The sequence below is a fragment of the Pseudopipra pipra genome, chromosome 5 (assembly GCF_036250125.1).
Source record: "Pseudopipra pipra isolate bDixPip1 chromosome 5, bDixPip1.hap1, whole genome shotgun sequence".
Classification (NCBI taxonomy): Eukaryota; Metazoa; Chordata; class Aves; order Passeriformes; family Pipridae; genus Pseudopipra; species Pseudopipra pipra.
This window is the reverse complement of record NC_087553.1, coordinates 15,061,283-15,075,751: the sequence shown is the minus strand read 5'-3', so window position 1 is coordinate 15,075,751 and position 14,469 is coordinate 15,061,283. Positions and strand designations below refer to the sequence as shown.

General features: G+C 45.2%; 1 protein-coding gene across 1 annotated transcript; it reads left to right on the top strand.

Annotated features, from left to right (window-relative positions):
- Positions 1-745: 745 nt before the first annotated feature.
- Positions 746-13,700, top strand: OVCH1 (ovochymase 1). The gene is given in 18 exon segments (XM_064656671.1): positions 746-1,139; positions 2,284-2,404; positions 3,032-3,099; positions 3,102-3,164; positions 4,003-4,143; positions 4,320-4,450; positions 6,091-6,181; positions 7,915-8,043; positions 8,500-8,565; positions 9,027-9,142; positions 9,145-9,209; positions 9,599-9,684; positions 10,297-10,336; positions 10,338-10,488; positions 10,596-10,730; positions 11,565-11,669; positions 11,671-11,725; positions 13,504-13,700. Coding segments are annotated over 18 exon segments (2,154 nt in total).
- The last annotated feature ends 769 nt before the right edge of the window (positions 13,701-14,469 follow it).

Genomic DNA, 14,469 nt, shown 5'->3' with positions numbered 1-14,469 from the left:
GTAGGGATGTGCAGATCAGCATTTTCCTGCAGCATGGGACCTTGGAGCACATTAGGGAAGGTTGCACTTTGCTGCTGTGCATATTCATGTGTGCATATTGGAGCCTGTGGAAGCAGAGCCATCCTTAGGAGGTGGCAGCACTGGCTCCTGTCCTGTAGGAGGTGGAGCTGTCCTCAGCGACAGCCAGACCCGCAGCATGGTGCTGAGGGCAGGGTGTGGGGCTCTTTGCTGTGCACTGGCTTTGCTGATGGTGTGCAAGGTAACAGCTTGTCTGCCCTGGCTCCTGCTGGGCAGCAGGCTGTTCCTGTCCACCCACAAACCTTCTTCTCTCCTGAGGAGAAAGGGAAGCAACAGCACTGAAAGTGCTGTCAGCACTTCTTTGAGTAAGGACTTTACAAGGAGCTTCAGGATAAGGAAGGCAGGAGCAGTCTTTTACAGGTGGGAGTATGGATGTGAGCAGGAGACTGAAGCATGATTGGCCCCTTGCCTAGACCTGCCCTGGGCATTGCTAACAGCAGGACCTCCACCTCTGCACACAAGCACCACCACCTCTACTGAAACCGGGGGTGACCTTCAGTGGTGGGACTTCAGGCATGGGCAAGGGAACCTGGCGTGGGCAATGCTACCAGGAGGTTGTAAAGAAGGCAGTTCCCACCTCCCACCTGAGGTCACAGAATCACAGAATAAGCTAGGCTGAAAGGGACCCACAGGGATCATTGAGTCCAACTCAGCCCTGCACAGGACCATGCCCAGGAGTCAGACCGTGCGCCTGAGAGTATTGTCCAAACGCGTCTTGAACTCCGCCAGGCTTGGTGCTGTGACCACTTCCTCTTACACACACTCAAGCCTTCTAATACCCTTGCTCAGACAGTCCCACTGGGCAATGGGCTACAATAGAGGAGTTTGGAGGAATAAATGTCACCATTCCTCCCCCGCGAAGTTTGGACAGGGTGACTCTGGAGGCCCCTTTGTGTGTCTGAGGTCTGGTGCCACTTGAACTCTGACCGGTGTGGTGTCCTGGGGGGTCAGTTGTGCTACAGGATTGGATACCCTCATGAGAAGCACCATGGCCCAGAGCTCATCAGGCATCTTCTCACAGGTGGCTGTTTGTGACTTCATTGCCCAGCACATGACACAGGGCAGGTGTGAGTACTGGGAGGGTATTTTTCCACTCCTACCTGTTTAGCACCATAGGAATCCAAATTGTCGTGCTATTGCTGCCTCCCTCCTCTCCACCCACAGCACTTCTGTTTGGTTTCAAGACACTGCATCAGCAGCAAGGTGTATTATCTTTTAATTTGGGATGGCAAAACAAAAGGTTTAAACATATAAGTCCCCCTTCAGAAACCGTGTTATAATAGCAAGTCTGACCCCTGCATCCCCTGAAGGAGAAGCAGAAGGCTACTCAAGCTGCCCTTTTTCTGGCTGAATGCAGCCCTTCCAGCTCAGTGAGGTGTCCCTTGAGTGTTGCATACCAGCCTTGCTCTATTAAAAGTCTGCTTTGAATGCTTTCCAGCTTGAAATCTGAACTGCTGTTGTGCTCCTGAAACGGCGTGCAGGATTGATCAGGGGTTATCTCCTCATCAAATACAACTTTGAACATGAAAGGGAAGAGGGGTATGGAATTAAGTGCCGCAGTTTTCTGGGCTTATTGGAAGTGCCTTTTATAGCTAGGCACAGGTCTAGTGACTCCCCACTGGCCACTTGTATTTTTCTGTGCAGGTAATTACAGGGCTAATACAAGTTATTAAAGAGATAGTGTTATTCTGTCATAGCCATCAAAGTTGAGGTGTTGCTACTAACTAATACCCAACCTGTTATGGCTTTGCTAGGGATCCTTAATGATTATGCTTTCAAAGGGGGACCGTCTGCAGACAAGAAGGTGTCTCTTAATTGGGTGCAGCAACTGCAAGGAGCAGAAGCCATGTGGCTGCAAAGTGGGTGCATTACCCCTTGCAAAGCAGAGCTGCCGGGATTCACACAGACCAAATGCCCAGAGGAGACGAAGGGGAGGCCGACATAAAAGTGGTGTTTCATTAAAAATGAGCTTGGACTAGCCATGTCAGCTCTTAGCAGGCTGGACAAATCCAAGCCCACGGTGTCAGTGGGACAAATGGAAGTTTGGGGATTTTTAAGTAGGACTTTGGGATGGAAATCGTGTGTTCTCATCTGAGGCATCTCTCAGCTGCATGTCAAGCACTTTGTGTTTGAAACAACTGCAGTACTGTAGCCTGTGGCTTAATCAGTTGTGCCTGTACTGCAATAACCCTTTTCTCTCTCTAGCTGCTGTGCCAAGCCCTCTCCCTGCACCAGCAGAGTGCAGTTCCCAAGGCATCCTGCTCTTTGGAGGAAATCGTCTCATTCTGTACCCCCAGGCTCTGGAGCATAATGTCCCTCACAACAGGTAACTGGAGTTTGGCTGTAGTAGCCAAACACTGAATTTTCCTCATGGCACCCACCAAAGTGTTTCCCTGGGCTTGGAAGCCCCAACCACTGCCAGACCAGGCACCACTCTCAGTAGTGTCTGGATGAACAGCAGCTGTGTGTTCCCTGCAATGCAAATCTCCAGCTGTGCTTGCTGGGCAGGATAACGCTGTGGGGGAAGGTAGTAAGACAAAAAGTCTATTTGTAATACAGATCCTGTACAAGCACTGTTGTGATCTGTTGTATCCTTTTTCCTTTGGTCTGCCCATATCAATCTCAGCTCACACAAAGAAGCTTTCAACTCCTGCAGGAGGCAGGGGAACTGGATGGACTGGGCTGGTGGTGCATCAGTCACATGGCACAAAACTATTGCTGCTGTAAGGAAACATCAATCCCCACCTGATGCTGATCAAATTCATGGCAGTCCTCTGCTGTTGGTAACTCTCTCCCCTGATGGCTTATGCTGAGAGGGAAGATCATAAAATTTAACAGATGGAGCTGGTGACATCGGTTTTCAGCTTCTGGTGAGACTCCCAGCTCATGGTGGGACTGACAAGGGCAAAGCTCAGCCACGCAGAAACATGCCTTTACTATTGCTTGCTTCTAGCCTGTGTTCCTGGAATATAACAGTACCAGAGGACAAAATCATCTTGATGTGCTTCACTAAATTAGATGTAGATACCAACTTGGATGTGACCCTGACCATGCATCTCTCTATTTGAATGGAAGAGAACTAATCAGTAAGTCTGGGTGCCTTGGAGGTGCGAGGGTTATTGGGTATAATTTCTTGTCATTCATTGTCATGAAGAGCAGCAAATCCAGCTGACCTTTGAAAGCAATTTGTATTTTCCACCGTGAATTTAAAGAACTAGAGAAAACACCCAAATGGAGCAGGGCAGGTAGGACTGAGGGTCATGTTCATATTTGTGCTGGCTCCTAGTGCAGTGTGATGGGTGTCTCGAAAACATCTTTCAACTGTGCATAATTCTATGCCCCCTCTGCCTTGTCTCCAATATACCCGTTTTACTCCTACAGACCTTGGGTAGCAGAAGAAACTGTGTGCTTAGCCTTGCTTAGCTGGCGTGTGTCCAGGTGGACTTCTGATGTGTTAGTGTAGCCAGTAATGTGTTGAAGACACAACTCATGGGCTGGTTCTTAGCTTGAAATTATGTTATATGGTATAACAAGCACACAGTTAACTGGGTAACCATGCAGATGAGACAAAGAAATGTGGCCCATTGTCCCTCTGAAAAAATAATAAATGTTTCCTGCAAATACTCACTGCCTCTGCACTTTAACTTAGTAATGGTGATGTGTTGGCAATAATGTTGATCCTTAGTCATGCAATTCATCCACTGGGAATATTTTGTTGTTCATGTGGTTGTTTTGGATGAAGTCCAATTGCCTCAATTTCTTTGTACTGCCTCTAAATATTTTAGAGGTAATGAAAGTCAAATAGTTCCTCCACTTGGTCTGAGAGGAGACCTTCTTGATGGGATCTAGCCTAGTGAACCACTCTGAGATCTGCCTGAATAAATGTATGTTCAGTCCACCCTTACAACTACTTGTCTTCCTCAGGTAAATCCTGCAGGGATGCCTTCCCAGCCCCTCCGCTGGCAGAGTCAGACCAGGCCACGGTTATATTTTTTTCTGGTGGGAGCAATGCTGGCTGTGGCTGTGGGCTCACCTTCATGGCCATCCATAAGGACTCTGAAGCAAGTGATCTTGCTGATGCTGTTAGAAACTCCTTTCCTCTCCTTCCTGACCCCTTTAAAATAACAACTACCCTAAGTGTGCCTGGTTTCTTTAAAAATCAAGTTGTTGATTTGTGTTTATTGAAAGTACTGTCTAATCCCATGTGTTAAATTGTCTCCTTTCCCATCTGAGTACTGCAGGCTCCGGCTGTGGCAGTGTCGCAGTGTTAGTGGAAGAGGGGAAGATTGATACTGCTAATTAGCCTGGCTTGTATCCCAGGGACATGAAGTGCCACTGGCTCATTGAAGGTCCAGCAGAGTATGTCGTAAAGGTAATAAAAAGAGAAACTGCTCTTAAACCTCTGCACTGAGAACTGTTCAGGGGAGCAATTCAATAAAATCCTGCCAGAAACATCTGTGACGCACGAGACTGCAAATTGTAAAGTTTCCAGGTCACTGATTCTTTGCAGGGCATATTTTGTCAATTAGACATCACCTCTGAACTCCTGTGTGAAGGGGCTGTGACTGTTGTAAGGGCTTGAAATCTATAGGCACCGGCCTCATCCCAGGATAGCTTTATCTTGAAGTCCAGCACAGATTTGAGGACAAAGGGAAGGCAGAGAGCATGTTGCAAACAAGAGAGTCAGCTCTTTTCTCAAGGCAGTGTCAACCTCCCCCACAAGCTACTCCTTAGTCCATACCAAAGTGTCTGCTTCTCGTTGTGTGTGCATGGGCTGTCTGATAATAGTCCTCACTCCTACTACCAGCACCTCTCTTATTTGTTATTGCCTGCTGCATCTTGTGTGCAGCAAGCATCCCACCAAGCTTAGGATGAGTCCTGTTGCCACCTACACTGTTTAAAGCAGAAACATCTCTCCTCCCCTGTTGCCTTGGCTAAGGGGTAGAAAACGGTGTGTCCTGGTTTTGTCCTGGTTTTGTCTAGGATAGAGTTAATTTCCTTCCAGCAGTTGGTGCTGTGTTTTGGGTTTAGTATGTGAATAGTGTTGATAACACACTGATGTCTTAGTTGTTGCTAAAGTAGTGCTTACCCTGTCAAGGACATGCTCTGCCAGTGAGGATACGCACAAGAAGGTGTCAGGGAGCGTGGCCAGGACAGCTGATGTGAACTGACCAAAGGGATATTCCATATCATAGAATGTTGAGCCCGGTGTATAAACTGGGGGGGTGTTGGCTGGGAGCCACAGAGCAGTGCTGGGAAATGGGCTGGGCATTGGTCAGTGGGTGGTGAGCAATTGCGTTGTGCAACTCTTGTCTGTCTGGGGTTTTATTCCTCTCTGTCTCTTTTTGCTGTCTCCCATTTCATTGCAATTGTTATTGATATTATTATTATTATTATTATTAAATTTTATTTCAACTGTTAAACTGTTCTTAACTCAAGCCTACAGGTTTTATCTTTATTATTAGCAATTCTCTTCCTTATCCCACCAGGAGTCAGAAGGGATGGGGATGTGAGCACGTGACTCCATGGTTCTTAGACGCCAACTGTGGTTAAACCATGACACAGTGTTAAACCTGAGGACATGCAGACCTGTTGCTTGGTTTGCTGCTGCTCTACTGGTGTGAGAACTTGCAGTCTGGATGAAAAACAAAACAAATGAAAAATCACCCACTTCCCATGCTTGAAGGAAAAGCTCTTGAAAGGGCAATCCATATGGGGCACAGTCCTTTCAGAAGTACAAGGCATTGAGTGCTGCAGTAAAGATGACAGCTGAAATGCCTTAAGACAAAGTTTAGGCCACCTTCATCCTCTGCAGACCTGTCAGTAGCCCCGCACAGGAAGGAGCAGTCAGGCCAATATTCCCTATAGACTCTTCTGATGCAAAACGTGACACGATCACCAAGGGAAGTCATGCCCAAATTCTTCCTAGAATTCCCAAAATCTAGCTTTTCTCCAGAGGTTCAGAAGTTTGTTTCAATCTTGACGATTCCCTCTTGTTTGTCCACTTTGCAGCTGGAGTTTGAAGACTTTGCCACGGGGCTTAGCCCAGGCTGGATTTATGATGCAGTTACTATTTATGGTGATGAAGAAGAAAACCAGCTGTGTGAGCACTAATTGTTTCAGACTTAAATTAGAAATCCTGTGGAAACAGGCATGTTTTATCAGCAAAATATGCTCTCTCTGGTAACATGGTATTTGGTACCACTGAAAGGGCTTCTGCAGTACCTTTGAGGCCCATCTGTCTTGCCCATCATGATGGCCAAACATGCCATTGGCACAGGAGATCCCACATCCTGGTCCAAAGTCTCGCTGCTGTTGCAGGGCTGAATAGAAGACCATGGTTCATGTTCTGCTGCAGAGACAGTGGAGTGCACAAGTGTGTGCTGCTGGATCTGGCCTGTGCTCTTCATCACTCTTCCAAAGGAGAGAGCAAGAGCAACTTGGCTCTAAGTGTTGTTGTAAAAGACAAATGTTCAAAGTAAGGCAGAGTGAAAGAACAGTTGTTAGTGCATGTTTAATTCTACTGAAATGGATGTGAATTCTTAATACCTTGAACTAGTACTGTTGGAAATTCATTAATGAAAAATTGCTAACCTGAGGCATCTCTTTCCCACACTTTCAGAAGCAAATATTTTTTAATTTCTCACTTTAAATCTGCTTCAGTTTCATCAATATAAAAATCTTTAACTTTAGTGAAAGAAATGTTTTTAACTTTCCCTTTTTTTTTTTTAAATTTCTATGTTTCCACATGTTATCCCTACCTGGATGAAAAAAAACCCAGGTTGTAACAGCCTGTCGTTTTCAAAAAAACAGCTTCCAGACACCATGCTCACTTTTGCAGAGCTTGATATTTGTTCTTAAAGTGAAAAGCAATCTGGTGCTCAGAAGGGAAGATATTTGATTGAATTCTAGCTACTTCTTTACAGACCTCTATGTCAACCAAAAGACAGTAGAGTGGTCAGGGGCTGGCACTCTTTTCTTTGCACTAAGGAATCTGGGTAAAAGGCTTGAGTTGTTCAGGGTTTGTCATTGACAAGTGATCTTTGGCAAATGCTTCTATTTTTTCCCCATCTATTTTGTGGTGGTAATTTAGTTGCATGTGTTTACCAAATGCTGCATAAGTATTAACACTGCAGTTCATGAAAAGAAATCTGGTTTCCATTGGAAAAGAGTATTTAAGCAGGAGGAAGAAGGCTGACAAATTTGGGTCTGGAATCTTTCAGGGCAGAGCTTTCAGCATCCTGGAGAGTTCCACTCGATGCTTTCCAGAACAGCTTTGCCATAAAAAATTCAGATTCTTACAGGAAAGCTCATCTGGAGTAAAGTTCAAGCTTCCTATCCAGCTGCAATTATGGGCCTTCCAGCTGTTATGTAAACTGAATGCTCTCAACAGGAAGAAAACTCTAGGAGCTGCTCTCTAGGTCTTCAACTTGTACACAGACCATTCAAGAGAGACTTTGCTTGCAGCCCTCAGTGGTGGCAGACACAATTCTCAGGTATGGTTTGGTGGTTTGGAGTTTTGATTTATGCAATGGAGGGCATTCAAATTGTCTGTTGAAGATTACTTGTAATTCCACTATGAGGAAATTAGGATTACTTTCATGTTCATGTAATGTAACTACAGTAGATTAATTCTGGCTACTATTGCTTGCTCTTGCTTACTGATATCACTGATTATCATTGCTTTGCGGGCAAAAGTTAGATCAAAAGTTCTTATTCTCATTAGAAAGTCATCAAGTCTTTATGGTTTGTTTTTTTAGAAGCCTAGATTAGCTAAAGCCACAAGCCCTTACAGGATGACATCCTAAAAGTATGGATTCTTGTTCACTCCCACAGCTAATCTCTGTGAATTCTCAGCTCCCAAGCCAGGGCCAAGTTCAGGAAATACCATGCTGGTACATTTTGAAAGTGATGGGGAGAACAGCTTCAGAGGGTTTAGAGCCCAGCTCACTTTGGTTCATTCAGGTTAGTAGAGAGATGCTTGCTGTGTCTAACAATTTCCTTATCATCTGCAGCTATTCTTAGATACCTGAGCTTACTTTTTAGGCTAATCCTGCTGCATTCTGTTGAGGTAACTTTAAAAAAGAATAGCTACTTGTAGCAGAGCTCCCTTTGCTAAATAAGGGAGATGAATCAAATGTTCTTTTTTATTTTCACTGAGAAATGACTGACTTCTGCTACCTGAAACAAGCAGCCTTGTTAATTCTGTCAGTCTGATATTTCCCTTGAAAACCTCATTATAGAGAAGAGTCTTGATCCTGGGGACTAGTCTGCTATTGTTGTTTTCTACTTTCATGAGTGTGTGCCAGCTGCTGCTTGAGGCAGATGAATAACTTTTCCCTTCCAGAGTGGAGACTTTGGGGGGACAAGCCAGAGCTGTTGGCCCAAGTCAGAGCTAACTCTTATTTTCTTCTCTTGCAGAGGAGGCAGGAAGAAAAGATTTGGCATTAACTGCACCAATGTTGCCTTTGAAGGATGTCCCCTTAGGTAAAGAAATTAAATTCTGTTCGGTTGATCTAGTCTGAGGAGCTTTCCTCACATATAAGAGGCTTATGAAGTGAGGTAGATGCTTTCTGACCTCAAGTCTCCTTTTGTAAACTTTCATGTGTGAAAAGTGATAGGCAGGTGCTCCACCACTCATTATCCATACTTGTGGTACATCCTCTCCTTTTCAGTTGCATGCACTTCCTATTGGGAGCAGAGACAAAGCAGAGAATGGGAGAGAAATGCTTTCAGTGCCTGAGCCTCACTTGCTCCCTGAAGGGCTCACCTCCTTAGGATTCAAGCTTTCATGTATCTGTTTTTCCTACCCCCACCACTTCCAGACAGAGCAGACAGATTTTCTCTCTCCTGCATCTTTGGCCTTGCTGTATATCCACGGCATGAGGTTATCTAGGAAAAGAGGAAACTTGCCTGTGGAAGTATGGCTAGTTTTCTGGCTCTGGCAGACACCTGTGGTTTTTCCCCAGTTACTTCCCAGTGGCTGTTCAAGCATGTTAGTGGGGCTGAGGAGGCCTGTCCTCACTGTTGGCCATGGCACACCTCCCTGAAGCTCCTTGGAAACGCTCCCAGTGCAGTGGGACTGTAATCAGCCCTACATGGCTGCTGACAGCCGCCCACTGTGTGCAGCTGTGAGTGTGACCTGCATGTTCCCAGGCACATTCTCCTCTTCTCCCCATGCTGTGAACTCCCCCTGCTCCTCCAGACTGGGTGCACAGCTATATTCACACCCTCTTGTCCTCTAAAAAAGCCTTTCTTCTGCCCTTCCGCCATGAACACTGATTTTAGAGATGGGAACAGTTTGGTCTTCCTTGTAGGAGATCCATTAAAGTTAATTGAAGTATCTGCTATCAGAGCCAGAACTGATGCAACACACTTGTCGTGGTGAGAAGCTCTCGCTCAGCAGTCCTAGGAATAAGTGACTAATTAGAGAAGACCCAGAAGGGATGTATGACTGCTGAATTAGGAATCTGTATGACTGACTGTAAGTAGTTCCAATATGTTTGCTTTTATTCTACAGATCCAATAAACCCTTGCACTGGACTATGACAGCAAGAGACCATGATAGAGCCCTAAGAAGGTCAACACAACAGGTAAAACCCAAGCAGTACCATTAGAAATGTTTACTTTGGTGTATTTGACCCTACAATATTTCTCAAAACAGACTTATATGCACAGATAAAACAGCATTGACAACAAGGCAAAATGACTGATATGTAGCCCAGGCTGAAGAATGAGAAAGCAAATCCATTAACTCTGGTCTCATTCAACTAACTTGCAGCGTAAGGAAGCATGTTTTATACCTGGTTCTTACTACCAGCAGTAAAAAGTCTTAAAATCTAGCAGAGACGACTGAGTGTCCTCAGCATCTTACTCCCTTGGTGCCGAGCAATATAGCTGTCTATAAAAAGCTTTCTGACTCTTCCTTCCCAATGGGACAAAAGGAAAAGAAGCTCAAGTAACTCACACTAGTCTCCTGCAAAACCTTGAGGCTTGTATTTGCACAGTGAAGTAGTCAGCCTTCACCTTAGCCTCAGGAGGTCCACATAAACTATCCCAGCAATTTTCTCAACTGAGTGGCAAGGTAGGGAATCTGTTTTTCAAAGTCCTTGCACCTTTTTTACTTCTCTTCATTACCTATTTTGAGCTCGACCATAACTTGTCATTTTTGCCCTCTTCCTTTACAAATACCCTTTCAGCATGTACTTCTCTGCCCTGGTCACATCGTGGTGTATCCGCACTTTGGAATGTTGAGCTATTGTCCTGAGGCAGCTCAACATCTCTCTGGAGTACAACACTGCTGTCAGGCCAGTGTGCCTGCCCAGCAGCACAGAGACATTATCCTTCTCTTCCCTCTATGCTGTGTCTGGATGGGCATCATCAAAGAAGGTGGGTCTTCTGATTTTGCGCGTTTGCCCTTTATGAGCAGAACTTACATCTCCATCAGAACTATGTTATTCTTCTGCCCAGACCTAACCTCAAATTTATTTTCCAACCAGATGGGAGCCAAGCTAGAGCTGCAGCAGACATGAGTACCTGTACTTGAGAATGAAATATGTGAGATAAATTGCTACTTCAGTTACCCTGGAGGGATCACTGCCAGGATGTTTTGTGCAGGCTTTGTTTCCGTGGGAGGCCAGGACTCTTGTCAGGTGAAGTAAAATTAAAGGTGAGCACTCTTGAAAGTGTTTGCATATATATGTCTGTGGATCACTTAGGGAAAGGGACTGGGAAGGACAGAAGGGAGAACAGCAGGTGACAGTTAAGAGCTCCAATAACGTGCTGTCCCTGGAGTGGATGCACTTACAGGAGTCAACACAGTCGATCTGTGTGGGAGATATAAGCAGTGTGCAGTGTTGCTTAAGTGGGACCACAGAGTTTAGAAAACTTTCTTTGAATGGTAATTTCTATGAGACCTGTGGAGGAGAGATGTTCTTCCCTTGCACTTCCCAAGACCCATTTATGATCCCATTGAAACATTTCCCATTGGAGCTTGCTTGGAACTCTTTTTCATGGCACTCTTTTGTCAAGATAAACTATGACTTCTATTGTCTTTATAGAAATCTTGTATTCAGAGCAGTGTTCAAGAACTGACTAATGTCTCCAAAATCACAAGGCAAGCAGGTAAGGACAGCTGAGTAAATAGAAGGCAAAGTAATTCTGACTGAGGCATTGTCAAGCTAAAATGTGAGTTCTGCTCAATAATGCAATCCAATGGCAGGCAAATAAATGATATGTAACACTAAGGAGGACTATTGAGTCATATTTTGTCTGCAGCCTGTGCTCAGTCTTCACTTTATGCTGATAAGCAAGCCTTTAAATCAGTCTCTTCTTTGCAGGCTGGGGCTGAGTCGCACCAGTGGCTGTGTTCCCAGTTCCTGCAGGAGGGCTTTTCTGGGCACATCTGATTCCAAAAGCTCTCTTTTAGCTGCAGCAGTGCAGAGGCCAAATGAGACCCCTGTGAGTCCTCTATCTTTTGGTTTCAGGATGGTTCTGGTGGCCCCTTGGTTTGCAACCCTGAAAATGGATCATTTATGCTTTACAGCATTGTCAGCTGGGCTGTTTGCTGTGCCAGCCCAAAGAAACCAAGGTTCTTTGGTTTCAAGGGTGAGGATTTTCATGGACTGGATAGGACTGCTGATGAAAGGTGAGTTTTCTTTGTCTAAGTGAGGTGAGTCCTGAATATCATGCCTTTGTATAAAACATCCCAAGTGCATTGAGGTTTTGTCTAATAGGCTTTTCAGGGCAGTTTAAGATGAAGGAAAAAAAGTCCAGGTGACTTACTGCAGAAAGTCTCCACTTCCTCCTCTTTCTCATGCCTCCCCCCTAAATAAAGCTTACTGGAAATTAGAATGGAAGGTCCAGAAGTGTAAGACTTGAATTTAAAACTTTGACTCTGAAATCAATCATAATCTTTGAACAGATACTTCTATCAGCAAAAAGCAGCTGCTTGTGAAAATGCCTACCAGCCCCATGCTTTGATGGGCAGAATAGTTTGGGAAATGCAGTAAACTGAACTTGTGCATCTATGGATCTAGATATAATTAGCATCGTATTCAGAAGTCTGGAGGATAAATTTTGCCAGAGAAAAGTAGCACATGCTAGTGAATAAGGACTGATTGCATGAAAGTGATGGCATCTTACAAAAAGAAGAAGCCCCTGTTCTTAAGCTGGAGGGGCTCTCATGCAAAGAAATGAGGGGAGCAAACCTATTTGAAGTGCCCCACGTGAACTCGGCATTGTCATACTGCTTTCCCTGAACCAACTCTCTCTCTCCTTCTTTCCCAGATGTTTCTTTCCTGCTGAGGCTCCTCAGGCCAAGGTGAATTTGGCTTTATAGTTTCATTGGCAAATGGAGAAATCCACCACTTCATCTTGTTTAATCTGATGGAATTTGAGAGATTTCAAAGAGACACCAGATAGCTTCAAGTCTTTTTTTTCCCCATGTTAAATAAATAGATTTGTCATTCTACAGAAATGTTTCACTTTGGCTTGAAGTAGTAGCACTAGGATACTGCTGATGCAAAACCTTTGTATTCCAGAGCTTTATCACTCCTCCTTCCCTGCGTGTGCACACATACAGCCAAGTATGTTAGTGAATAGCTGTGATTGTCCCACAGCATTTCTTAAGAGGAAAAACCTAATCCTGGACAGAGTTTTTGTGTATCTGCCCATCCTACATTTTATCCTTTTGCTGCCAGCAGAAAATAGAAGACTTCTGCTCACAGGAATAAATTTAATCTCCTTTCCCTGTATACTGAATAAAGTGTGCTGCACTTATGAGCAGGAAATTAAAGTATATATTAAAGAAAAGGGCATGTTGTGAATAACGCTCTATTCTCAGGTCAGATGAGCACTTGGATTCTCCTGCTTTGTGCTGCAGCAGCCAGTCTTTCTCCCTTGAGGCATTGTTCATAATCCCACTCTGACCTAACAGAAATGCTACTACAGGTGCTGCTAAGAGAGAACTTTCTTCTAAACTAAAACCAGGTGACAAAACAAGTCATTATTTGTATGGTGACCATCAACCAGACCAGACCCACAGATAACCTGGGAGCTAGCTAGATATCTTCCATACCCTTGGATCTGACACAACTGGCTGCTGACCACTGACTCTGAAGGCAGTAATGGCTTTCATGGCCAGGCAGTTGATGCAGGGAATTGCTCAGCTCTGTAGTATAAATCTTTCTCAGAGGTGGAGCCTGTAGTGTTGCATGCAGCTCTCACATACACTTTCATGCAAAAGGTTCAAAGCCCTGAGGGCTCTTTGAGCCAGATACTGACTCAAAGTATCAGTATACTGGTACTTGCCTCCTTTATCTGACCTTCATGTCATTGTCTTCCTATTGTGGGAAGTGCTTGGCCATGCTGACTATTCTGAGTTCTGTGTTAAGCTGCCTCTAAGCGTGCTGTGCCTCTCCTCAGATGCTGAGCAGAGCATGCTGCAGGGAAGTGGCAGTGCACCAGAGACCTCAGCACAGGAGCCCTCAAAGCTAACAGGAGAGGCGTGCAGGCAGGGGGACTGCAGAGCTGCGTGGAGCTCCCGTGTGCCACGGGAGGCAGTGCTTGGTTTGCAGAAGGCAGTGGAGCTGGTTCAGTTCAGGATCAGCTCTGGGTGGTAACTGCTAACAGGTCTGAGTTTCCTAACATCTCTGTGCAAGTGGATACTGCTCTCTGGATTTTGTCCTGGGAAGTGTGTGTGTACACAGGGAGAGGGGAGGGAGGGAGGCTGGTGAGCAGAGGCAAGGGAAGGAAGACCCTCTTGTAGCTAGAAGCAGGGGGTTTGCATAGTGGAGCAAGGATCCATTACCACTGATGCTGCAGAATTCCTTGGATATGTTGCTAAATCTGCTCTCTCTCTCCCTTACCATTCCCTTACCTGAAATAAGGTACTGCTTTTTCATCTTCCATGTTTTAGACTGAACTTCTCAGGGCAGAGAGAACTACTTAATTTCTTATGCATCTACTTTGCTTAAACAGAGCTATGGTCTTGGGTGAGACACTGTCAGCTTGCTGCTGCTTTTGAAGCACAACAGACAGCCCTGTCCTACTAATGTGGCTCCTCCTGGCTAGTAGGCGTTTAAATGTTTCTCCACATCCAACACTGTTGGAGGAAGAATGATGAAAAGGCTAAAGTACCCTCAGTTACTGGGTGACACTAGCTTTGGCAACAAATTGGAGAATTCATTTGCTCACGAATTTAAAAAGCAATCTGTTCAGGAGGGGACGTGCTACCAGTACTGCTCGCAGACTTGTGCAGTAACCAGGCTGCTGGCATGCAGCGTGTGCTTTCCTCCTCTTCCCATTGGCATCCTTGCTGGTGCTCCACAACATCACACTACTGAGATAAAAATAGGTCCCCCAAAGTGGTAAGCAATAGGAGGTGGGCAT